Source organism: Erpetoichthys calabaricus, chromosome 10 (genome assembly GCF_900747795.2).
Source record: "Erpetoichthys calabaricus chromosome 10, fErpCal1.3, whole genome shotgun sequence".
NCBI lineage: Eukaryota > Metazoa > Chordata > Cladistia > Polypteriformes > Polypteridae > Erpetoichthys > Erpetoichthys calabaricus.
Window position 1 is genome coordinate 99897906 of NC_041403.2, and position 26397 is coordinate 99924302.

The 26397-nt window shown below is 38.9% G+C and overlaps 1 protein-coding gene across 2 annotated transcripts in view; it reads right to left on the minus strand.

Moving 5' to 3' along the window:
* LOC114658415 (cadherin-4-like) overlaps positions 1-26397 on the minus strand; it is a 2147065-nt gene that overhangs the window by 1266792 nt on the left and 853876 nt on the right. For both annotated transcript variants that reach the window (XR_007936098.1, XM_051932859.1), the window contains exon 6: positions 25114-25269. Coding sequence is in view for 1 of the 2 variants with exons in the window: in XM_051932859.1 (XP_051788819.1) it covers positions 25114-25269 (156 nt within the window). In the remaining variant the exon portion in view is untranslated. The remainder of the gene's footprint in view (positions 1-25113; positions 25270-26397) is intronic.

Below are 26397 nucleotides of genomic sequence, written 5' to 3' on the forward strand. Positions count from 1 at the left end.
CCTCTTAGGGTTGGTAGCGAGATCCTGCCCCACGTGGAGGAGTTCAAGTATCTCGGGGTCTTGTTCACGAGTGAGGGAAGAATGGAGCGTGAGATCGACAGGCGGGTCGGTGCGGCATCTGCAGTGATGAGGGCTCTGCATCGGTCTGCCGTGGTGAAAAAGGAGCTGAGCCGTAAGGCAAAGCTCTCAATTTACCAGTCGATCTATGTTCCTACCCTCACCTATGGTCATGAGCTATGGGTAGTGACCGAAAGAATGAGATCGCAAATACAAGCGGCTGAAATGAGTTTCTTCCGCAGGGTGTCTGGGCTCTCCCTTAAAGATAGGGTGAGAAGCTCAATCATCCGGGAGGGGCTCAGAGTAGACCTGCGGCTCCTCCGCATCGAGAGGAGTCAGATGAGGTGGCTCGGGCATCTGATCATCCTGGACACCTCCCTGGTGAGGTGTTCTGGGCACATCCAACCGGGAGGAGGCCCCGGGGAAGACCCAGGACACGCTGGAGGGACTATGTCTCCCGGCTGGCCTGAGAACGCCTCGGGATTCTCCCGGAAGAGCTAGAAGAAGTGGCCGGGGAGAGGGAAGTCTGGGCATCTCTGCTCAAGCTGCTGCCCCCGCGACCCGACCTCAGATAAGCGGAAGAGGATGGATGGATGGATGGATTCAGCTGGAGGGCATGTCTTCCCCGTAATCCCTCCAGCCACAACACAGTCCCAAGCACAAAACACAAGCAAAACATTCCTCTCTCTCTCTCTCTTTAACCACCACTCCTCCACAGCTTTGTCCTCCTTCCACCCGACTCTGGCCGTTGGGTGGTGGTTGCTGGCTCCTTTTATGGCCCACCCGGAAGTGCTCCAGGTGCTTGATCACCTGTTTCTGGTTGCACTCCCGGGTGGGGCTGAAGATTAGACCAGCTGGGCTTAGGGACCCATGCCGCGCCCCCTGGCAGCCACCCCAGGCCCCAACAGGGCTGTGGAGAACTCCATCTTCCATGAAGCCCTGTGAGAGACTGAGGCACTGCTCCAGCCCAGGAGGGTGGCCATCCAGTGTCCAGGGGGAGGTACTGCACCGTCCAGGGCTGTTCCCCCTGAATACACATTGAAGGGGCGTCCCGGCTGGGCATGGGACCCAACTGTCCGCCACAACGGTCTAAACATTCTTACTTGTAACAGCAATTTGTAATTTTTCACCATCTGATAGAGGTTCGTAGAGAGCTATCTCCCTTCTAAAAAATCAAAAACAGCATCATATTTGTAACCACTGATTTTGAAACTGTCTAAAATGATACTTCATATGCTTATGTTTGCAATTTGTCAGTTTCTGAGAGTGGCTCTTCAAGGGCTAGGACCACCAGTAAAGAATCAGATGTCAAAAATACTATATTTATGATCAGCAACCTCGAAACAGCATAAAATGAGATTCCACATGCCTATTTTAATAATTCTAATTTTTTTCAAAGTTTTGTAAAAAGGAATAGCTATGACCACTCATATCTTATTAAGGGACGAATCCCTGGGGTCGGTTGATGTGGCATACATAACTTCAAGTCCTTCTGATCAGTTTTGCTGAAGACATCTATTGGTTTACTCTTTATCATAAGGGTGTAATTTCCTGCACAAAAGATGGTTCAAATGTCAAAACATTTCACCTCCAAAGCATAGTTTTAGTTTTTAAAATATACTTCTGTAGTTATCATATTGCATCATTAGTCTGGTGTGAGTGGGGTAGTGTGTGCAGACTGGCGCTTGGTGTCCCATCCAGAGGTGGTTCCTCTCTTGCATCCCATGGTCCCACCTGACCCTGACTTTGAATAAGATAGTTTGAGAATGTTTTGCTGTTAAATTATATTTCCATTCACCCTCTACTTCTACTGTGACTGTCACTTAACAGATAATGGTGGGGTCCTTCAGAATTTCAAGCAATAATCTTGAAGATGATGTAATGTTTTCTAGGATAAAAATCATCATAGACTGATAAAAAAGAGACCAGTTTTCTTTAGCCAACAAGAGCTCATTTTATACATATAAAAATAAAGTTAACTAATCTCTGCTGGATTACATTTCTTTTCTTGCTTAATGCACTTCCATTACAAAGTCAAGAGTGGTGCATATTTAAAAAAATGGCTAAAACTCAAATGTGTAACAAAACAACAAAACAAGCTGAACTTAAAAACACAACCTGCACAAATAAATAAATAAGTGTATACACAGAGATACAATGGTATGAGAGTGCAGTGTTTAGAGCTGCTACTTCATGAGTTACTGTCCAGGTAGGGTTTGCCCCTAAATTTGCATTGTTTGTCCTTAACCAACCCAATACATGTGCAGGCTGGACGACTTTAAACTTTCACTGTGCAAATGGGCGAGTGTGTGTGTTTGTATAAGAGAGTTGGCAATGTTAAGGAATGTTTGAGAAAGTAATGTCTATATGTGTAATGCAAGGCTGACTGACTGACTCATTCATTAACAAAAAAACTATTTCCTGTTTAGCTAAAAACTAAAAGATGAAATTTGGCAAGATGGTACATCTTGGGCAATAGGTATCCACTAAGAAAAGAATTTTCAACATTTCAATATTTAGAGTAAAAAAATCTCACAATACAGAAATCTATATACCCCAAAATCTCAAAAATGCTTTGATGGATTTAATTGCAATTTGGTGATGTTGTAGAAAAAAAAACAAAATTAGCTGATATATATATATATATATATATATATATATATATATATATATATATATATATATATATATATATATATATTTTAATTTGTTGATACTTGTCATTAATCATGTTGGACATTCTAATGTGAAGCATCCCCGTTTTCGCCACAGCACTAGGAGCAATCTCAGGGATTAGGGAAACGGGGAGTGCCAAATTATTTAAATACAGGTCATCTGCAGAAGCAAAGAGAAAGAAGGAAAGCTGGGTGAAGCTCAAAGAAGATGTGTTTAGCAAATGCTTTCCAGGTGCTGTGGCCGTGAGAGAAGCCAATTATGCACAGTTGATCCAGTAAGAAGGGGATTTAATATATATTACCCTCCCAACCTCTTTACCTTATCTGCACTGTTCCAGAAGATTTTGTTCAGCGCTCACAAAGTTTAAATGACAGCATGGATAAAAATGACATTTCATCAAAGGTAGCAACCAATGCTATTTTTCCTCTGTCACTTTGGGATAACAGTTTCATTGTCTTGCTGGATTACAACATTTATCTTTGAGTAGTGTTTCACAACCTTTATGAACTTGGGATGAAGTTTAATCTTTTTAAATTCCTGGTCAATTCACAGACAATTTTTGAAGAGCTAGGATAGTGGGGAGTCTCCTAGTGAAACAAGCATAGTTAGAAACAGCAAAATTTCACCAGTGCTATTGATCACTTCGGAGGACTAGAGGCGTGTCACATGTGACAATAAATCTGATTATGCTACATGTTCTTTTATCTTTTTATAACTGCTGTCCACCTGCATATCATCATTAAGCTCCCAATACCACTTAAAAAAATCAACGTTAAGTGGTTGTTTGAAATTAAAAAAAAAACAAAAGAAAAGAAAAAAAAAGCAAATTAACCAATGGAGCCAAATCATGATTGAACAGAATGAAGCACAAGTTTTTCTATAGCTGATGGAGATTCTGGTTTTCAGAATGTGATACGGTGAAGAGGTAATGAAGAAGTAATTAGTGACTGTGTTGGTAGACAGTTATTCAAATTCACTATATACTGTAGCATCAATAATTTCAGGCTTTGATGCTAATGTAGAGTTGAGATTTTTTAGCAGTTTTTAGCTTTGAATGAATCAATTTTAAATCATCTCTGTAACCCTACCGAATATAACTTTAACATGAAGTTCTGCTGAAATCTATTTCACACCAGCACCACCAAAGACTGTGTGTAGCATGTTCAACAGTAAACAGCTCAAGTGAACTAATAATATTAGCCCCAGGTAAAAAAAAACAATGAAATATTTAATGCAGAAAAGTATTTAGTTAAATAGTATGTCTGATATATTTATGATATTGCCATAAAGATGGTTAAAAGATGGCCGCTATCATGTTTTTACCTAGGGGTGCGTACAACACAGATTAGCGCAGCACCAAGTGTGATATGGGCACACCACCACTACCACTACCACTATAAAAAAAGGCAGAACATATTCCTTTATTCTGAATGTTGGATCACCAAAGAAAGAACTAGCAGTATCTATCAATAGTGCAACTGTGAAGAAAACTAAAAGAATTCTGCTTAAAGACAAAATTACAAATTTGTCATAGCTTTTTAAATGTGGGGAAAGATTTTTTAACTAACATGCTGCTTTACAATTCTTTGAAATATTGCTCCAATTTGGATGACTATCTCAGACTATCTCCTAATCCATACATCTAACAATGTAACAGTTTGTTAGTTTCAAAACAACCTTAACGAGAGATCTCTGAGAGTCTCAAGAGGTGAATGTTGCAGCTAAGTTAAATTTAGTCAATAAAGTTTCAGTGTTTTATTGCACACAACACATTGATCAATTATGAATTGCATACAATGAAGGCAATTGTTTGATGTACAGGACAATTCCCTGTTGCTCTACTTGTACTCACAAAGCTGACATAACTCTTACAAATCAGTGAAATGTCCTGTCATCCCTTGATTTGCCAGTACCACATTGCTGATTATTGTTTTTTGTTTTCACCTTCTGGAATACCCAGAGTACTCCAACCACTTAAAAGCACTCATTCCCAAAAGCAGTTCATTGTTAAGTTCAGTGCTGGGGATCCACTGTGGCTCAATGTTCACAGACAGTATGAGTCATTTTGCCTTAAATTGATCTCATTGTTTAATTAATTTCTTTTTCTTCTTTCATTCTTCATTCAAAAAATACAACTGTCTGATCTTTACATTTATAAGAAATTTAGAAAAAAATGTGTTTTTGTCATACCTTTACATACTTAACAATTTTTTGTCTTTTTTCCGTTAATTAATAATTTCCTGTGGAGTTTGCTTCCTTATTGTATCTTAATAATGATAATTAACGAAGAACAGAGAAAAACAAATTAGACTGAAAGGCTGAAGCTAAGTTCTGGACCTGGCAATCTGTTTAGCAGTAAATTGTGGCTTACAAGAGCACATCACCTTGAAAAGCAGTGTAAAAATACGATGATAATGATAATGATAACCACGACAATCTTAAATACCAAGATTAAAAGTAATACTCATGTGACATACTGTCCCTAAATGTATGCTCTATCCCAATAAAGAAATAGCAAATCCAGTTTTTTAACTTTAAGATTGAGTCTAATTATATAATTTGGGAAATAACAACTTAATCAGTTAAGGTAGGAGTCCAATTAAAAGCAGACGTTGGTTAAATGAAAACTGATGGGCCAAAGTGGACTGAAGCTGAGAGCCACTGTTTGCTTAACTTGGAACGACTTCTAGTGTTTACACTATTTAAAGTGATTATTTATATTTGACATATGCCCATTTCACCTTTAGAATTTAAATTCATTCTTTATATTTCAGTCAAATGATTGTATTGCTAGTTCCACATTGTGGGGGTGATGGGCCATTTCTGGGTTTCTAAAGTGTTTTTTATTCATTTTTTTTAATTAAGACCAGGGAATATATGTCAAGATTCTGGAGGTTTTGAGCGTGGTCTCTACCAGGGACTGCAAGAAGCATCTGAAATTTTCAAACACATGGTGTTCAGGTTGGGTGGAATTATGGGGAAGATACACAAAGATTGCTGCTGGACTCCCTACTACAGAAAACAGCACCGAAAGTGGCATTGAGTAATGTCCAAACTGCTGACTCCCTCGTTGTATTTAAGAACATTCTAGGACTCTCTTGTTCTAAGAATATTTCAAATTGACAATGTTTTTAATGTGAAGTTCTTAGTAGCTAAGAAAAGGGCATCTAGTCTTGTGTTGTTTTGTTTGCTTTAAAACTCTTCCCTTGTAATGGTCAATTCTCTAACCTTGTTCTATAAAACTTGCTTTAAAACAGTCTCCTGACTGATGTTTACTCGAATATGTTAATGTCTTTTGTAAGTTGCTTTGAATAAAAGCCTCTGCTAAGTGAGTAAATGTTTTGAAAATGATTAAAAAATTTTTTTAAAGTTTTTGTTACAATTCTGTATTGGCCTCAACACCTAAAAGCAGAATTGGTTCATCATGTTATGGACTTGAACAAATGTTTGCCAACAAGAAATATATATATTTTTTTACCTTCCATCAGCTTGTCGCCGACGATGAGGTCACCAAATGTCCCCATCTAGTCCTGTCCACTGTTAAATCAACTGTTTGCCGTAGACTAATGATTCTTTTTGGGATGACTCAGGCGCCGTCGTGAGTGGCAGCCATTCCAGCAGCTCTGTGTATGACTTTATTTTTCTACCTTTTTCTCTATTTCACTGTTAACTCCTACCCATTTTCTTTTATGTGGACTTGTTCCCTGAACACTTTTTACTTTTTACTACGGACATGGATTTTTACACACCGAGACTCGTCTATTCAAGTATTGTGAATTTCCCCTTGGGATTAATAAAGTATCTATCTATCTATCTATCTATCTATCTATCTATCTATCTATCTATCTATCTATCTATCTATCTATCTATCTATCTATCTATCTATCTATCTATCTATCTATCTATCTATCTATCTATCTATCTATCTATCTATCTGATGTGCCGTGATTCAAGGTCTTCAATGATGTTATCAATCCAGCATTTTCGTTGTCATCCTCTAGATCTTCTTCCTGTTATGTGGCAGTGCAAGACTCTTTGTGATAGTTGTCTTCTGTCCATTCTGTTGACATGTCCAAACTACAGGAGTCATCGCTTGCGAATTCGTTCACTTAGCGTTTGTTCCTGCTGTAGTCTGTTTCTTATGTCTTTGTTTCTTATTTGGTGCATTATAGTTACTTTAAGAAGCCTCCGTAGCCAGCTCATTTCTGAAACTTCTATTCTTCTTTCATCTTCCTTTATTAGGCACCAGCATTCTGATCTGTACATCAAAACTGGAATAACCAATGTTTCATACATTGTTACTTTTGTACTGATTGCTATATTCTTGGATTTCCACAATTTGTTCAGTTTTCCAAATACTGCAGAAGCTAGTCCAATTCTTCTCTTAATTTCCAATGTACAACTTCCTTCTTGGGATATCAGGCCTCCCAGGTAGACAAATTCTTTCACCTGTTCTAAATCTTCTCCTCCAAGCTGTATTTTCAGTTGTTGTGCATTTGACTTACTTATTGTCAAAGAGTACAAGTTACTAATAACTGTTCTTAACAAGAGTGAATCAGCATGCACTATAAAAATGGCAGTTGTTTTTGTGCTACTTTATTCTGTTTCCTCAAGCGTGGCTGTATCACATACTCTTCCCTTTATTCATTTCCTCTGTGTTTTTGTTATTGTTTATGCACAACTCCTGCCACAGAAAGCATGTAACACTGACTATTGATTGTTACTGCAAACCACTACATGCAGGTGATCGAGTAGCTTGGATTTGGGTGGACTTCCCCCAGTACTATAGATCATGATTTCTACTGTCCTTGCATGGCGTATACCTTTTACTTTTGTTATATTTTGGCTTTGGCTGCATTACTCATGGATGACATCAACTGCACATGCCCTAGCTGTATGTTATCACTGTGGTAGCAGAGCTGCAGGCTCTTCATCCCTTTGTCTGAGGTCTGAGGTATCAGTCTGTTGCTGCTAGGTTTCCATTTGTCACTGTAGCTGACCCAGCCAGTTAGGTTTTAATTAATGCCTATGTCCTTCCTGTCTGCTTACTTCTCCTTACAGGCAACAGCTGTGTGTTGCAGTCAGTGCAGTCATTCCAAAATGACTGTCATATTTTCTTTAAAAATTTTTCACTTACATTCCTGCTGTGCCTGATGTGGCTTCTGGTTTTCCCATCACAATGAACATTCCTTGTTCTTTTGTCAATTCTTTGTATTGACTCATGCATGCCCCTGGCATTGCATTTGTTATCAAAAGAATAAAATGGCAACAATGCCTGCTTTGTTAACTGGAAATTTTCCAGTGGAAAAAAGTACTTCTTCATCGACAATGTTCTAGATCAGGGTTCTCAAACTCCGTTCCTGGAGGACCGCAGTAGCTGCAGGTTTTCATTGTAACCCTTGTGTTAAATAGTGACCTGTTTTTGCTGCTAATTAACTTCTTTTGAATTAATTTTAATTGACTTGTTTTTTTAAGATTTATTTTTCTGAATTTCTTCATCGTTCCTCTGAATTGCTTCATTTCTTTCCTTACGTGGCACCCAAACAGAAATAAAATGTGAAGTGAGTGAGCCAACAGAAGACCAGCTAATTCAGGGCCTCAGTCTCCAACCAATTTCACTCCAACCAGTTGGTTAATTAGATGCCAAGTTTTGTTATTATTTAAACCCGTTCTTTAATTCCATGGATTGTTGCTGCTCTCATTGCACTATAGCATACATTTCTAAAATTGCTGATTTTTATCTGTTCTAAGAGCCCTGTTAAAATGTTTTGGCAACCTGAGCAGATCAACATTCCTGAGACCTTCATCTTTCTTTACTTTCAAATATTGCTTGCTGGTCATGTTTTGGCTCATTTTGCATCTCATTATTGTTTGGCAGCTAATTAAGGAAAAAGAAACAATCGTTGGGTCTGAGTCTTCAAGAGCAAGTCAATTAAAATGAATTCAAAAGAAGTTAATTAAGAGCAAAAACAGGTCACTAATTAAGAAAAGGGTTAGAATGAAAACCGGCAGCCACTGCAGCCCTCCAGGACCCTGTTCTAGATACAATGCCAATATTACAGTTTCTTTGGTGATCCATTTTGTTGGTTCCACATGGAGGTTTCAAAACATGTTAATATATATAGTGTGAATCATGCCATGAGTTAATAGTGGAGCCTGTGTTATGAAAGTTCACATACATTAACTACCGCTTCACCCGACAACAGAACTGGGAAGTGCAGGTCCCACTTCAAGCAGTTTTTTAGTCTAGTGCTCAGGTTTGAAATATTTGCTACTTTCAAAATTCTAAAGACAAATTAAAAAACAAAACAAAAACTCATGTATAAGTCAGGTCTTAAAACCCGAAAAATTGGCCATAAAATCAGACCCCGACTTATACGCCCTGTGGACTAAGCCCTGGACACAGACAGGCAGACATGTTGTAAATCACCACCACACGTTTATTTACAGACTACTATTTACAAGTTAAATGCCACACAACCCCAAACTCCCCCAAAGTCCAGGCCTCACATTCTTGCCTTGTCTCTTCAGGCCGCCTCCACTCCTCACCTTTCAGCTTTGTCTTTCTTCCACCTGACTCAAGCCCTGAATGAAGGGAGGCGGCCCCTTTTATAATCACCCGGATGTGCTCTAGGTGGTTCCCGGCAATATTCCACCAACACGCCCCAGTGTGGTGGAAGTGCCGGCTGTATCCCCAGAAGCACTCCGGGTGTCCCTGCTCCTCTTCTCCCCAGCACTTCCGGGTGTGGCGGAAGTGCTGAGGTCCAGGGTCCCCAAGGCACTGGGGCACCTCCTGGCGGTGACCACGGGCCCCCACAGGGTTGAGCTTCAAAGCTCTGTACCCATGGTCCCCATATCAACCAGGGCAGTTGCCCCCACTTGGGATGAGGAAGGTGTAAGCCCTCTTCCGGTCTTCCTGGGCATCCCGGCCGGGTTGCCCCCCCAGCCACCTGCAACAGCCTGTTCAAAAACGTGACACTTACATTTTTTTTACATCTTTTTGTCTCCTCCAATCATGCATCAGTTTCTCAGACGCATCGAATTTTGTTGCAGCAGTGTAGTTACCAATTTCTTTCACTATTTCAACGACGTTTAATTTAAAACCAGCTTCATATTTTCTTATGATCGAACGCTCCAACGTAGATAAGGGATCCTCTTACGATAAAGGTGTATGAGGGTGTGAAATACAAAAAACACAAATCAGTGCAAACATTGCTTCGCAATAGTTCGGGTATTACCATGAAATCACATAAGCACAATACATATAAAAAAAAGGCAGTGTGCTCCGTGGTTACTCTCTCAGGCGGGCGTTAGCATATCATAATCTCTTGGACCAAAAGTGTGAGTTTTCCGCATTCGACTTAAATGATCCGACTTTATAAAATACCAGAAATTATATGGTAAAATCAAGTCCCGACTTATCTGCGGGAGAACTTATCCACAAATATATATGGTAAGTCTGCAGAATTTTATTGTCTTCACTTTAGGAAAAATATCTTGTAAGTTATGGGAAATATTTGAAAGCTGGACTTTTCACAGTCCAGTGTCAGGCTTAACTAAAAGGTGTTCCTGCGTTCAGGAACACTTAATGCTACAAAGATGTGCTCTAAGTGACTTTACCATCACTTACTTGACTTTCCTAACCCTGATCATTCAACTGCATGCTGCAACCTGTGTGAATTAGAATGAGGAGCACTGCAAAGGGGTTTTGGTGAGGACTTAGAACAGGACTTGACCTTAAGTGGAGAAAGTGGATGATTGTCACAGGGGATTGTCATTTATTTTGCTTTTTATAACTTTGGCAGGCATAATACTGTATAGGCATGAATCAAACAGCTCACTTCAATTAACAAAAGTGTAAACATTATAGGTTCAAATTGTTATGCTAGAATGGCTACCTGTTATCATATTTCTTTTAAAACAAAGTATTGTTCAGTTTCATTTGTTTTTCATTTTATTCCTTGTAATTGCATGCAAATCATGGATTGCTTACTTAAATGTTTATATTTTCAATATAAAGTAATATTTTTAGCCACAAATCTACATTTCTTTTTCCTAAATAAAACACATGAATGAATGTAACTGGTGCATTTCCATGTAAAGTAACATTTTATTCAGTATATTTGCATTTAATCAAAAAACTGAATTAGAATATAGCATACTTTCATTTTGACTGAGGATTTAATATTTGTTTAAATAACCTTGTGGGTATTTTAAGAGCACATTTTGAATATACACAATTCAATTTAACAAAGTTTCTTTTATTAGCTAAATAACTGATGAAAACAAAAGTTCCTACAGATTCTGCATTATAAAACAGCATAAGGAGTAGCTAAACAAACAGTTAAGTGCAAAAGAAAAACATTCTACCTCATTTAAATAATATTATTTAAATATGTATGAACAAATAATTTTGACATTGTCTAGAAATAAAGTAAACCATCATATTTTATCTGTCATTTTTATTCCCTGCTTTCCACACTGTCTTACAGACATTGTTTTTTTCCTAGAGCTGATTTACATTGAAAATGCAAAATACATTGACCAGTCAAGTGTGCAGTCAGTAAAACAAAGAATCGATCAGATCTCTTCTTGCTCAGAAAATGAAGTAAATGCAATCCAAATTGGTGTGTGGTAGCGCATTCCCCCATCCCTCCAAGAAATTATCCTTAAAAAAGGTATCCAGAGGTCCCTGAAAGGTTAATTTCTCTCTACTTTCCCAGCAATTCCTTTGATCCTTACATGCACTCAATATCTGCACACAACAATAGCAACAGGCACTTTCGAAGGATGTCAAGGAAGTTATCACTCGCGCCGCTGGCTCTGGTAATTCAGCGCCATTAGAAGTCAAAGATTAGTAGTGTTTTTAAAAACAGAAAATCGAATCCTGTGTTGGAATTAAAGTTATTATCCTCCAGCAGATGAGAAGCCGACCTCAGACCCACTCCCAGTTTCGTGATGTTCTTCAAAGTGCAGAGCTAGAAATAAGCTTCATTTTCAGTTATGTCACTTGGGACTGAAAGCTGCTTTCTGTCTTGCTCTTTTTCTTTACTCGTCAACTGCACTTCATGCTCTATAAAAGTGGTTAGCTTGAACAAACTGTTATTCAATATCAGGTTTCATTTTCGGGAATTACTGTTCACACTTAAGAAAAAGAAAAGAAAAATTAAGGCGACTTTGTCTCTAATTTCAACTTTCTTTTGGCAGCTATATTGTGTTAAAGCAAACCCGCATACTGTAAGTCACTATTTTTGGGGCCTTACTTGAGCTCCCCATTCCTTTATTTGTTCTGGTCATTAACCTAAGAGGCTGCCAGTTCTGATCCTAATTTCAAGTCATTGTGTCACTCAAAGTAAGTCACTCAGCTCTCCTGGGTTCAAATTGTAAAAAGCTATATGTAAACAATTGCAATGAATCTAAATATCATGCGTCACTCCAAGCACGAATATCTGCTAAGAATATAATAATGAAGGTGATGTCTTAACAGGATGCCGCAACCCAGACTTCAGTTAAACACACATAGTACTGACAAGCTGAAACTCTCTGTACTGTATATCCTGCAGACTGTGTTGTTTAAGGATGTGGCTTAAATTTACCTAGCAGCTATAAGTCATCAATCATGCCTTACTAAATTAAGCTGATTAAGAGAGGAACATTTTACTGCAAGATCTTTTCAAATTGAGGCAAAGTGGAAGGAGCCAAAGGACGAACTGGCTAGAAATCTGAAACTCCTTTCATCTGAGAGGCAGAACCACTCAGCCAACAGAGATACCTTGGAAAACAGGTTACTGAAGTATAAGCGGCCTCAAATATAATAGCAGCTAAGAGTTATTCTGCGTTCCTTCTTAACTTCTTCTTCTTAACACATTGCAGAAATCTAATATGTCCTCATATTGGGGGAACAAATTTCAGACGATGGTTTCAGTATGAGAGTTTTTAGTCAAACTGCTGTTTTTGATAGAAGAAGACTGAAGTGTGATGCTTTTTCTAAAAATGTTCATTGCTGGATTCTTTCCTTAAAAGCAGATTTACAGGGTGGTTTCTCGATTAACATAGTCCACTATCTCATTTATATTTCACTTTGATGTTTTTTCCATGCTCCGCCTTCTAAAAACCTTCACAATATTCTAAAAGCACGAGATTGATAACTTCAAGGTTGCAATCAGCTTTGAATGGCATCAATTAAAGAGTGAAAAATTAAGAAATTAAATGCAGAAGTAATATGCTCACTTTACGATTGTGAGGACAATATATGCCATCTGGAATTACTGCTGTGACTGGTCATTGCTAAACTACAATATTTTTTTTTTGTTCTTTATTTCGCCTTATACAATTTCTTGTATTAGGAATTTGTTAGTTTTTGCATACCCCTTGGGGTCAGAGCGCAAGGTCAGCCATTGTAAAGTGCCCCTGGAGCAATTTCAGGTTAAGGGTCTTGCTCAAGGGCCCAGCAGAGTAGGATCTCTTTTGGCAGTGACGGGGATTCGAACCAGCAACCTTCGGGATACCAGCACAGATCCTTAGCCTCAGAGCCACCACTCTGCCAATATGTGGTAGAGGGCTGCATGGCTAGGATTAGGGATTTAGGAAGAAGAAGCATTTCAGGACAAATGGCAATGAGGGGACAACAAATACATTAGCAGAGGTCCACCAGGCCTTTAGTAAGCAGCAGTATGTGTGGACCCTGACTTGCTAGAGGAAGTAGTTCACAGACATCTCATTAAAAGGCCAGATCAACATCACTAGCGAGAAGACTTTAGCTCTGTAGCAACTCTTATGCCGTTGTACAGTTTTTGATTTTGCATATGACTGGTTTTCTTATAAAGAGGAGAAAAGTCAATGATAGAATAAAAGAGAGTAGAAAACAGATTTTAGGAAAACATACCCAAACAGAACTCCTACCTCCATTGTTCCTAAGTCTGTGACTCTCTTAACCATTTATATAACTATGATGGCATCATTCTTACTTGAAATTACTGCTGTAACTGAGACTGAATGCCCGAATCCCAAGTTACTGCCTGGAAAGTATGGCCCCATTTTTCCTTTCCGTCATCATTTCCCCAACCTAACTGCAACCGTCATGGAAATAATACAAATCTGAATTGTGTAGCTTTAGGCTGATATTATACATATACATTAGAATGCCTTAGAGAGCAATGATACATTCATAAGCTACAGCACAGAGTCCACCTTTTCAACCATTAAGTCTTTTTACAGTATGAACTACACATGATACAAATTAACAAGAAGAGTTGATGAATGTAGCTCAAACATCTACAAAGTAGTTAATGCAAATATGTGACAAAATTTATAAAAGTCTTTGAGATATATAGCATGACATACAGTACATATATACACAAATATTCTATCACTGATTTAGCTATTCACTAAAGCAGAAGTTACTTCTTAGTAAGTCAATACAAAGTCTCCCACTGTTTATCTCAGCCTAGACGATTTCTCTAGAGAGAGACAATGTGGAAATTGGCATACATAGAAGACATCTGGCCATCATCTATTAAAATAAAGACATTCAGCAGAGAAACCAGACACAAAGGTTGAGCAATGAAGAAGCACTGACGCAGATATGAAGAAATAAAGCAACACAATGTAACACAATATTCTTAAACTTATTTAATCCAGTTCAGAGTACTAGGGAGGTGGGAGCCTATACTGGAAGCACTGGGTACAATTTAAGAACCAAACCTGTAGATGGTACATACAATCACACACATTTAGAATTGCTAGCTAATCAAATCTGTGCATTTTTTGGGATGTGGTAAAAAAAGCCAGTACCCAGAACAAAACCCATGGACTGGAGAATGTATCAAGTCCACACGGATGCATGAGAAAATCAGAAGAAAAGAACCTGTGATAGACAGAGCTACTGATCAAGATGTACAAGTCTCAGGAGTGAACCCAAGATAGCATGAAAGTGACAATGGATGAAAATCTTTAAATATTTCTTCAGGCTTTTTTATTCAGAGGTAACAGATCATGGACTTCTTAAATTGGCAAAAATAAGATACTAGCATAGAATTCTATTACAAGCTGACAGAAGTTTGTGCATAAAAACACATAGTAATATTAAACACTGCCATCAGTGAAAGTAGTGTGTTATTTTCAAATTGAGTAGGATAAAAATTAATAAAAGCAGAAGACTGCATGCAACCCAGACCCAAAGTCAGGCAGCTTATATAAAAATGAATAACCTATTGTCATTTATCACCCATGTGGCACAGTGGATGGGTCTGCTCTTGACGAACAAATTAAAATTTTGGACCAGCTACTGTATTTCTGAGGTTTGAATGTTATCTCTGTGTCTGTTTGGGGTTTTCTCTGGCTATTCCATTTTTCACCCTCATTCCAAAGAGACATTTGCTAAGTTAGCAGGCAACTCTAAATTGGTCTAATATGAGTGAATGTGGTGGTGTACACCATGTAAGTATGACCTGCATAGCTGGCTCGTGCCTTAGGACCACTACTATTGCAATATATTCGAGATTCGTTTGACCCTGAATTTGGCACAGAAAATTAACGGAGAGAGGGACACAATTTAGTATCAAAATGAGAAAATCATTTGGTACAATGGAAGCATCAAAAAGGGAAAGTAATTGTGTAGGCTGTTCGTTAACCTTAGATATCCAAAATACATCATCTGCCATAGTAAATATTATTAAAATGACAAATTATTAGTCAGTCAGTCAGTCTGTCATTTTCCGACAAGATATATCCTAACACAGGGTCATGGGGGTCTGCTGGAGCCAATCCCAGTCAACACAGGGTGCAAGGCAGGAACAACTCCCGGGCAGGGTGCCAGCCCACTGCAGGACACACATACACACACCTACACACCAAGCACACACTAGGGACAATTTAGGATTGCCAATGCACCTAACCTGCATGTCTTTGGACTGTGGGAGGAAACCGAAACACCCAGAAGAAACCCACAAAGACACGGGGAGAACATGCAAACTCCACACAGAGAGGACCTGGGAAGCAAACCTATGTCTTCTAACTGCAAGGGAGCAGCGCTACCACTGCACCACCGTGCTGCCCCACAAGTTATTAAAATAATGTAAATATTTAATATACATTATGTTCCAACATAATCTAAACTATAGCTGCAGAGCAAAAATGCAATAGGTAATGGGTAACTCTAACAATAGTGACTAAAATCAGTATTGAAAAGCATTTGATTTTTGTTGATGATCTTGTTGAAATAGATATATACATTGATAGATAGGAAGTGGCCTCCTGAGGCAGAGCAGGCTTTGAGAGACTGCTTTGGAACTACAGACTGGGATATCCTGCAGGGGTCACATAGTGAGAACATTGAGGAGGTTGTTGACTGCACTACTGACTACATCAACTTCTTTATCGATATTGTAGTTCCAGTAAGAACAGTATGCTGCTATGCTAACAACAAGCCATGGATTACAAGTGACATCAAGGGCCTTTTGAAGCAGAAGAAAATGTCTTTTAAAGGCAGTGATCAGCATGAGCTCAAGCGCGTGCAGAAGGAACTCCGAGTCCAACTCAGGGCAGCGAAGGAGCAGTACAGGAGAAAATTGGAGCAAAAGTTGCAGAATAACAGCATGAAGGAAGTGTGGGATGGGATGAAGATTATCACTGGCTGCAGCTCGAAGCAGGGTGCCCCCATCGAGAGAGACAGGAAGAAAGCAAACCCGATGAACAATTTTTTAGCAGGTTTGACCACCCTAACCCACTCTCACCTCAGAGTACTGCATCCTCCACCCATCCTTCTGCTGTGGAGTTTTCCCCCACCCACAATTACAGCATCCCAGGTGAGCAAAGAGCTGAGGAGACTTCATGCCAGCAAAGCAGTGAGTCCAGATGGAGTATCACCACGACTGTTGAAGGCCTGTGCATTAGAGCTGGGGAGTCCTCTACAGCGCATCTTCAACCTGAGCCTGGAACAGGGGAGAGTCCCGAAGCTTTGGAAAACATCTTGCATCACCCCAGTCCCAAAGGTATCACATCCAGGTGAGCTGAATGACTCCCGGCCTGTCTCTCTGATGTCACATGTGATGAAGACCATGGAGCTGCTGCTGCTTCACCACCTGAGGCCACAGGTCCGCCACGCCCTTGACCCTCTGCAGTTCGCATACCAGGAGAAGGTGGGAGCGGAGGATGCCATCATCTATATGCTACATCGATCCATCTCCCACTTGGACAGAGGCAGTGGTGCTGTAAGAATTATGTTTCTGGACTTCTCTAGTGCCTTCAACACCATCCAACCTCTGTTCCTCATGGACAAGCTGACAGAGATGGGAGTAGATTCATACCTGGTGGTATGGATCATGGACTATCTTACAGACAGACCTCAGTATGTGCATCTCAGGAACTGCATGTCTGACATTGTGGTCAGCAGCACAGGAGCGCCGCAGGGGACTGTGTTTTCTCCGGTCCTGTTCAGCCTATATACATCGGACTTCCAATACAACTTGGAGTCCTGCCACGTGCAAAAGTTCGCTTACGACACTGCTATCGTGAGCTGCATCAGAAGTGGGCAGGAGGAAGAGTATAGGAACCTAATCAAGGACTTTGTTAAATGGTGCGACTCAAACCACCTACACCTGAACACCAGCAAAACCAAAGAGCTGGTAGTGGATTTTAGGAGGCCCAGGCACCTCCTGGACCTCGTGATCATCAGAGGTGACTGTGTGCAGATGGTGCAGAGCTATAAATACCTGGGACTGCAGCTGGATGATAAATTGGACTGGACTGCCAATACTGATGCTCTGTGCAAGAGAGGACAGAGCCGACTATACTTCCTTAGAAGGCTAGCGTCCTTCAACATCTGCAATAAGATGCTGCAGATGTTCTATGTATGGCCAGCACCCTCTTCTACACGGTGGTGTGCTGGGGAGGCAGCATAAAGAAGAGGGATGCCTCACGCCTGGACAAACTGGTGAGGAAGGCAGGCTCTATTGTAGGCATGGAGCTGGACAGCTTGACATTTGTGGCAGAGTGACAGGTGCTGAGCAGACTCTTGTCAATCATGGAGAATCCACTGCATCCACTAAACAGTGTCATCTCCAGACAGAGGAGCAGCTTCAGCGACAGAATGCTGTCACTGTTCTGCTCCACTGACAGACTGAGGAGATCGTTCCTCCCCCACACTATGTGACTCTTCAGTTCCACCCGGGGGGTAAACATTAACACCATACAAGATTATTGTCTATTATACCTGCCATGCACTCTCCACCTTGCATTTTTTTTAACTTGCACTGTGTTATCTAAGCATTGTATTAGATAGATTTACTCATTAAGATCTATAGTACTCTTCACAAGCACCAAGAACCAGTTTAATTAAGGAAAAAAAAACACACCATTTTCCTCACCCAATAGTTGGCACCATTCTTTTCTAAGCACATTGTCAGATTTAATCATACTAGAATTGTCCAATGTGAATTTTCTCTGCTGCCACTGGAGCATTAAACAGACAATGCTTTGTTGATAAAATAATTAAAAAAAAAACACATACAAGCTCAGAAATCCTGGTACAAACTCAGGTTAGAGCAGGTCAAATCACCAGAAGGTAATGTTCTGACCTCCATGACATCTTAATGTAAGTAGTGCATGGCATCATGCACATGGCTGTTTTAGCACTACTTTTTAAAAGATCCTTTGGGGGTAACGTTGGAGACTATATTTGTTGAAAAGTCAACTAAATGTACCAGCTGTTCACAATATTTCCAAAGCACAATATGTTTTTGCTTTTTCTTAAGTTACTAAGTCTTCTTCCATAATTAAGTTTGCTGTATAAATGGTGCTGACAAAAAAATCACATCATATAAACATTTTAGAGAGAAACCATTTGTTTATCACAGACACCAGATGCCCTGAAGGACTTACTGTGCCCATTGCATCACAGGCACCAGATGCCCCAGTGCCCATTGTACTGCCTCTAGCAATATGTACAGGTGATTCAACCTGGCATTCACCAGACACATCACTTAGATCCTCCAGCAGGAAACGCTTTAACCTGCTAATTCCTATTCATATAACTGATCTCCATGAACAAAGAAAAAAAATGTTTTGAAGCTGACAGAAAAATGAATAACTCCTGACCTTCGGTTTTCTTCAAGAAATTCTTTGGATCTTGTGATACCAAAATGGTACTAGACCTTTCTCATTTCTTGTCAATCACTGAGTCCCCCAACATCATAACCATTAATTTCACACTACGATCTAATTTTTGCACTTTCCTGAGCAGTTATCTGCTTGGACTTGCAATCTAGCCACAGGCGACCCGTTCACCTAACACTGGCAGCAGTAGCCAGGTTTGCCACGGATGATTCAGTTGACAGAGAGGCTGCTCCCGGCACCTTTAAGATTTCAACATGTTCTCTTTAATATAGGTGCCTGTGGCCTCGGCTTTTTAATTATAATGAAAAAGGTGCCTTTTTTCCCCAATCCGCGTTGAAGATGAGATGTGCACACCAGGGTTTACACTGGTAATTGTTAAAATTTGACAGCACAGGGCCCTTCTTTAAACAGAGCCTTCATTTTCAAATGAAAGTACAAAGATCACAGTGACAGCATCAAGTGATGGAAGGTAAAAGGTCTATTATGTTTAAAAGAGAAAAAGATTACAAGAGCCTTAGTTAAAACAAGTGGAAACACATACAGCTATCTTTCTGATACTTTTTTAAGACCCCTACTCAAATTATTTAAATTTTATAAATAATTTATATATACTGTTGTTCTCTTAATTGTTAATAAACCCTCCTTTATTATAAAGATATGCTTTTTCATTTTTCCTCTTCTTACTCTGTATCTGCTCTTTTATTATTACAAGTTTTCTTTTATTTTTTTATTAAAACTGAGCCCTTTATATCTTGACAGTTTTCGAAAACTGTTTATTATACATCTTATCATGAATCATTACTGGAATATCATCTGCTTCATTTTTGTGTGAGGGATCATTTATTTCTTTTCTTAATCACTCACTTACAGGTCCACAGAAAAGGAGAATCCTACTTAGCACCAACGGACACCCCTTGAAGCTCAGCTTGTGCTGCTGGCCAGCGCATCACAGGACACAGAGGTAGTTAATGACACCCGGGCACTTTTTAAACTGACAGAATGTGGAAGTCTTTTGCAAATCTTCCATGGATTTATATTGTGGACTTGCATAGTACATCTTTAGTGTTAATCTGTATCATCTGTTTATTTATATTAGCTAATCCAATCTTTGAATGTCTTTGCATCAATAACAATTCAATTATTAGGCCTTTACTCATGCAATCACTTGTTCATTATGCTGCATTATGCATAACAGACTAATAAAACCCAAGACAACAGGTCCTAAATATTCACTCCATTAATCATAAATACAAGATCAGCAACACTGACCTACAGGAAGCAAACTCTGAAAAGGATTAAGGGCTTTATGTTTATGCAACATTCTCATCATCTTGACAATGTGCAGAAGCAATTAAAAGGCAATAAAATGTTGGGTTATATTGCAAAAAGGCATAAACCAAGGCATATAGTTTCCATGTAGCAGGCTAGCTTTGCCTGGGAATTATTTTATTTTTATCTTTCATTAATTTTTTATTGAAGTTAATATCCTAATTTGGTGTTGTCTAAACTGCCCTTCAGGAGAAATCAGTAATTACCTGCCACTCACCTGAAGAGCTTCAAGTAAAAGGCTGGGCTTTGATATTATGGTTGCTGCTCCCAAGGCTCTTGCTCTGCCAGGTTTTCCTGTTTTATTTCATTTATAGTTATAAATAAACCCTTTGTCCAGAGGTTGATAACTGCCACCAGTACCATTTAGGTATGAACAACTGAGACTGAGAAGGCTCTGAAGGAAGCCTTTGAAAACACTGACTGAGATATGCTTTGTGAGTCACACAGCCAGGCCAATGAGGTACTGAGCCAGTGCATCACAAAATATATCAAGTTTGTGTGGATGACACAGTCCCCACAAACACAGTGTGCCATTTTCCCAACAACAAGCCATGGACCACAAAAGAGCTGAAAGCCCTACTGAATATGAAGAAGAAAGCCTTTAGGTCTGGGGATAAGGATGAAATCAAATGGGTGAAGTCAGAACTGAAGAAGCAGCTCTGTGAGGGGAAAGCCCACTACAGACCCAAACATGAGCACAAGTTACCACAAAACAACATGAAGGAAGTGTGGAATAGGATGAGAACTATCACTGCCTACAAGCAGGCTGCTAAACATCCAGAGGAAGGGAATAAGAACAGAGCTAATGAACTGAACCAGCTCTTTAACAGGTTTGACTCTTTCTTGTCAGTCCAGCCACAGACCCCCAACCCCCCAACACTGCTAGCTTCTATGTGCACGCTGCAGAGTTTTTTGGAATCCCAACTGCCATCCACACCCTGCACGAACTACAATAACATCACACGTGTGGTCTCCAGCTCCCCTTCACTCCCCTGAATTGTGTATCGCTGCTGATCAATTGAGTAGAGAGCCAGGAAAACACAGAGCCAAATGGAATCACTCCCAGGGTGCTGAAAATATGTGCCAGCCAGCTCTGCAGGGTCCTTCAACACCTGTAATCCCTCTACTTGAATTTACAGAAGGTTCTCCAGCTGTGGAAAAAATCTTGTGTGGTCCCAGTACCAAAGAAAGTGCATTCCAGTGATGCCAATGACATCAGACTAGTTGCTCTTACTTCATACATCATGAAGACCTTTGAGAGGCTGGTCCTAAAATAGCTATGACCCCTGGTTTCAGACCATCTGGATCTTCTCTAGTTTGCCTATCGGGCTCTTATAGGTGTGGAGGATGCTCTCATCTACATGCTCCACAAAGCCTACTCGAACTTGAAGAAAGCTGGCACCATAGTCAGCATCATGTTCTTTGATTTTTCTAGTGTTTTAACACCATTCCACCTGATAACTGAGGAAATAGCTCAAGACTTTTAATGTTGATGATTCCACAGTCTCCTGGATCATAGACTATCTGATTAACAGTCAGCAGTTTGTGAGGCTGAGGGACTGTGTGTCAGAAATGGTAGTATGTAATACTGGCGCACCTCGGGAAACTGTCCTGTCTCCCTTCCTGTTCACCCTCTACACAACAGACTTCCAGCACAATATGAGCACTTGCCATCTACAGAATTTTTCAGATAACACTCATCATAGGCTAAATTAATAATGGAAATGAGTCAGAGTACAGGAAAGTTGTAGAGGACTTTGTGTTGTGGTGCAGGGACAACAACCTGCAACCCAACACCAGCAAGACAAAAGACCCGAGGGTGGACTTACAATGTGCCAAGTAGCCTCTGAGACCAGTCACCATTCAGGGGGAGGACATGAAATTGATGCAGAGCTACAAGTACCTGGTGGTTAACACAAACAACAAACTGGACTGGTCTGACAACACACTGGCACTGTACAAGAAGAGCCAGAACAGTCTGCACTTGCTAAGGAGTCTAAGGTCTTTTGATGTGTGCAGCAAGCTGCTGGAAATGTTCTGTCAGTCCATAGTAGCCAGTGTTGTGTACTCTGCAGTCAACTTGAGTACAAAAGAAGCACAATGCCTGAACAAATTTGTCAAGTAAGACTGCTCCATCACAGACAAACTCTGGACACACTGGAATCTGTTGTGAAAAAGAGGATGGTGGCAATATTAACTAGAAACTTATTATAGTTTCCACAATTTTGCATGGCACAGAAGTAAGACGAATTGGTCTGTAAATACTATGATCCATTTTGTCTCCTCTCTTGAAGACTGGAATCACTTTTGAAATGTTCTAGTACTCAGGTACCTCTCCATTTTGAAGTGATGGCTGAAATATGCCTAATAAGGGTTTATAGAAGACGTCTTTCATTGCTTTTAATACAGCTGGTAAGATCCCATCAGGTCCAGGGGTTTTATTGGTGTTTAACGTTTTGAGGGCTTGAAGCAGATTTGACTCTTCTATTTTAAAATCAATGAACTTGGAGCTGGTTTTTACTTCTGCTTGAGGCATTCCACTTGTTTCTTCCTTTATAAATACTTGAGTGAAATATTTGTTCATTTCATTTGCTATTTCCTTCTCATTTTCTGTGATTTCTCCATTTGTGTCCCTAAGGTTTCTTAAATTCTCTTTTATCGTCTTTTACCTGGAGTAATACTAAAAAAATTGTTTGCTGTTTATTATAGCTTCTCTAGATATTTTTTTTCAGTTTCTCTTTTGACATTTCAAATGCCTTTTTTGAGCTCTTGCTGTTCCTCTATGTTAAGAATGATCTGTCCTTTCCTTTCTGAAAGTCTTTTTGTTTTGTAGTGGAACGGACACAATATGGGTTTTGAATTACATAAAGCTTTTTAAACAAGACGTACTGAAAGCTAAAACAATTATTTAGCATGAATTTGTTCACTGATACTAGGCTTCCTCTACGCTAGTAAATTTTTCTTTAAAAACACAGACAGATGTCTCCAGTTTTGTATTTCTTCCATACTACCCCGGCGTTATCAACCCCCAAAAATGGACACTGTTGAAAAATGCTCTCTGGACCTCAATACTTCTGAAAGTGTAGCTTTAGCATTTTAATGTGGAGGGGCGAAAACGTACACTCACATTGTGTTCTGATTTGCTCATGCTTATTATATAGCTTTTCCCTGATTAAATCCTGCTCATTACAACATCTCATTCTCTGAATGGTCTCCCTTCATGGAAAAAAAACATATTTTACCGTAGAGGGCAGAGAAGAGCTGCTTTCCATGGTGCTGGTTGTGTTGCTTACTTGAATGCATCTGAATTATCTTTTGTGTAGTTTGAATGCTACATACATGTACGAAAGGCAAATAATTCTATGGTTGCTAAAGTTTTGTGATAAACCCCTTGGCCAGTGGCATTACCACCCCTTCAAGAACTTTTCCGTAAGTGCGCACATTTCAGTGTAGGTGAACATCTACATAATATGCGTTTTTGGTCATTGTAGTCTGGACGAAGATACTTTATAAAGGCTGTTTTTATACGAAAACAAAGTAAGATAATAGCATGATTTTGATACCATTATGAAGCAGTAAACAATAAATCAAGGAATAACAGCAAACATATTCCACATTGACACAGTAGCATTCAAGTAATTTGGTGGTCTTAATTACTGGTGGTTGCAAAAGCTGCTTTTTTTGTTCTGACTGAGCTTTTAAATGAAGGTTAATTCTGCCTTCTTACTTAAATCCTTTTTAATTAGACATCTTATATTGTATGTTTGTCTAAAGACAATCCTAATCTAGTGGTCCTTTCAAGTTTATTATGGAAACAAATTTATATTCCACCTCCTCAGCACTCTTGCCAATGGGTTCTTCAGTTGTTCATGTTAAAAAGGTGCTGCTTGCGGTGCAGTCGACTCCTGTTTACAGACACAGGTGTATATGCACAGATGCAGTACACAATTTGATCCACTTTTTAAAATATTTTAGTATGAGAAATCACCCGTAATCAACAAGTCAAAGAATGCTACATATAAGACAATTTGGAAGCTGTAATGGTATCGGATGTTGACAGATATTTGAAAATGTGTAAAAAAAGAAATCAAAGAGCATAATTATGTAAGAAGTAATAAGTAAGAATGACAAGTTTAGAACTGAGCGCTTATAATAAATCACCTGTTCTGAGAGATAACAGAATGGCAAAATCACAAGTACTGATTTAAGCCTGTAAAGTTACTACTACATTGTAGTTCATTTGTGTTTTAGCTACATTGTTTTACACAATTAATATGTGAGATGACAACAATGATGTTTATATTCATGCTTTACCAGCAGTTACACTCTGTATATAGTGCACTGCTATCAATGTACAATATGTGTAATGCAATTTTTCCCCATTTCATTTAACACCACTGAGAATCTGAAGTTGTTCATGACTTTAGAGCAGTTCTGCTTTATGGAGCCTACCTATCAAATGCCTCCAAGTTTTCATAAATATGTAGTACTGTATTGCTATTTTAGGACCGATAGGCATGCTGTACAGAAGGTGGAATTTTATTTATCACTATGAAACAATCAGACAGGTCAAAAGAAGAAGCCTCCGGGGTTGTGAACACATGTCACTTGGTAGAAATCTTATGGAACAACTCTGACTCAGGCAAAAAGAATGACAGAAATAAATAGCATTTTATAGTTGTCACTGATATACAGTACGTTTTGTTAAAAATGTTTAAATTGTTTTTTCTCTCTCTTCTAGAATACAAGAAGGTTTTTATACTTTGACACTGAAACACAAATTCTGAAAATCTCACATGGAATTCTTCCTCACCCATCTTTGAAATTGACTGCACAGGAAAGACTAAGTGGAAGCGACAGTTTTAGACTATTAATATTGAATACAACCTTCTGCTTTCAAGCACTTAATAAAAATAAAGTAATTTTAGGGATACATACATGATACGAAGCCCTTTCTTCACGATCTAATGGCTTAGTCACATACATCTTGCCAGCAACTGGATCAATGCTGAAGATTTCCACTGGTGGCTGGTCTGCGCCCACACCAGTGATGCTGTACCTGAGTTGAATGGCTTTGTCTTTATCCGATCGTATCTGAGGGGGAGAAAATGATAAACAGTTGAAGTCATTGAACTGTACTGGTAAACTTATCTTTCTGGATTTTTTCAGAAAAAAAGTTATCTTTAATGAACACTGACTGCAATGGGTAATAAATTTGCAGATTAGGACTAAAAATTGTTTATTTTTACTACATTGTTTTCACTCTTTAATTTAATATTGTTCTTTATCAGTATGCTGCTGCTGGAGTATGTGAATTTCCCCTTGGGATTAATAAAGTATCTATCTATCTATCTATCTATCTATCTATCTATCTATCTATCTATCTATCTATCTATCTATCTATCTATCTATCTATCTATCTATCTATCTATCTATCTATCTATCTATCTATCTATCTATCTATCTATCTAAAAAATATGTTCTTTCTAAAGCACAATAGTGCTTCAGATGTGCCCCAATGCTTTTCAGATTGTTCTCAAGATGCACCTTATATTTCAAGCCACTCATACATTTTTGCAAATGTGATTAATATAGTATTGTATTAAAAAATAAAATCATTCACATCTGCTGTATTTGTCTGCATGGGTCCAGAGTTTTCCTGTGGAGAAAATACAGTAATGTACACAATTAATGGTTAATTTTGATGTGTCTTTGTGTGAAAAATATGCAGGATGTCAAAATTAAAAAAAAAACAAAACTCTGCACTTCTTTGCAGAAATATGAATGAAAGGTATAAATTGAACTGATTTTACAGGTGCAATACATATTACATGCATTATGCATCCTGTAGAAAAGAACACAGGTAAACATGAAGGCTTTCAGGAGCATTATTCTTTGTTTCCCATCCCGAAATAAACTTTTAAAACCTCAAAAAACTCCTTAGATTACATTTTGCATTTCAAATTGCAAAATCATTTGCAAAATCACTTTTAATGTCATTGTCACAAAACTGTATACAAATCAAACCGGTCTTGCTTCTCTCATCACTAATAACACTTAATGACAATTAGAGTAGTGTTATGTTTTATCCAGGGTCCCTTTCTTCACTTATATTTAAATTCCATTTTTATGTCTTTTTGTTCATTCTTTATTGTGTAATGTAATGTTTATGGTAATATTATTTATTTTCTATTTAATTATGTATTTTGTCATTATTGATTA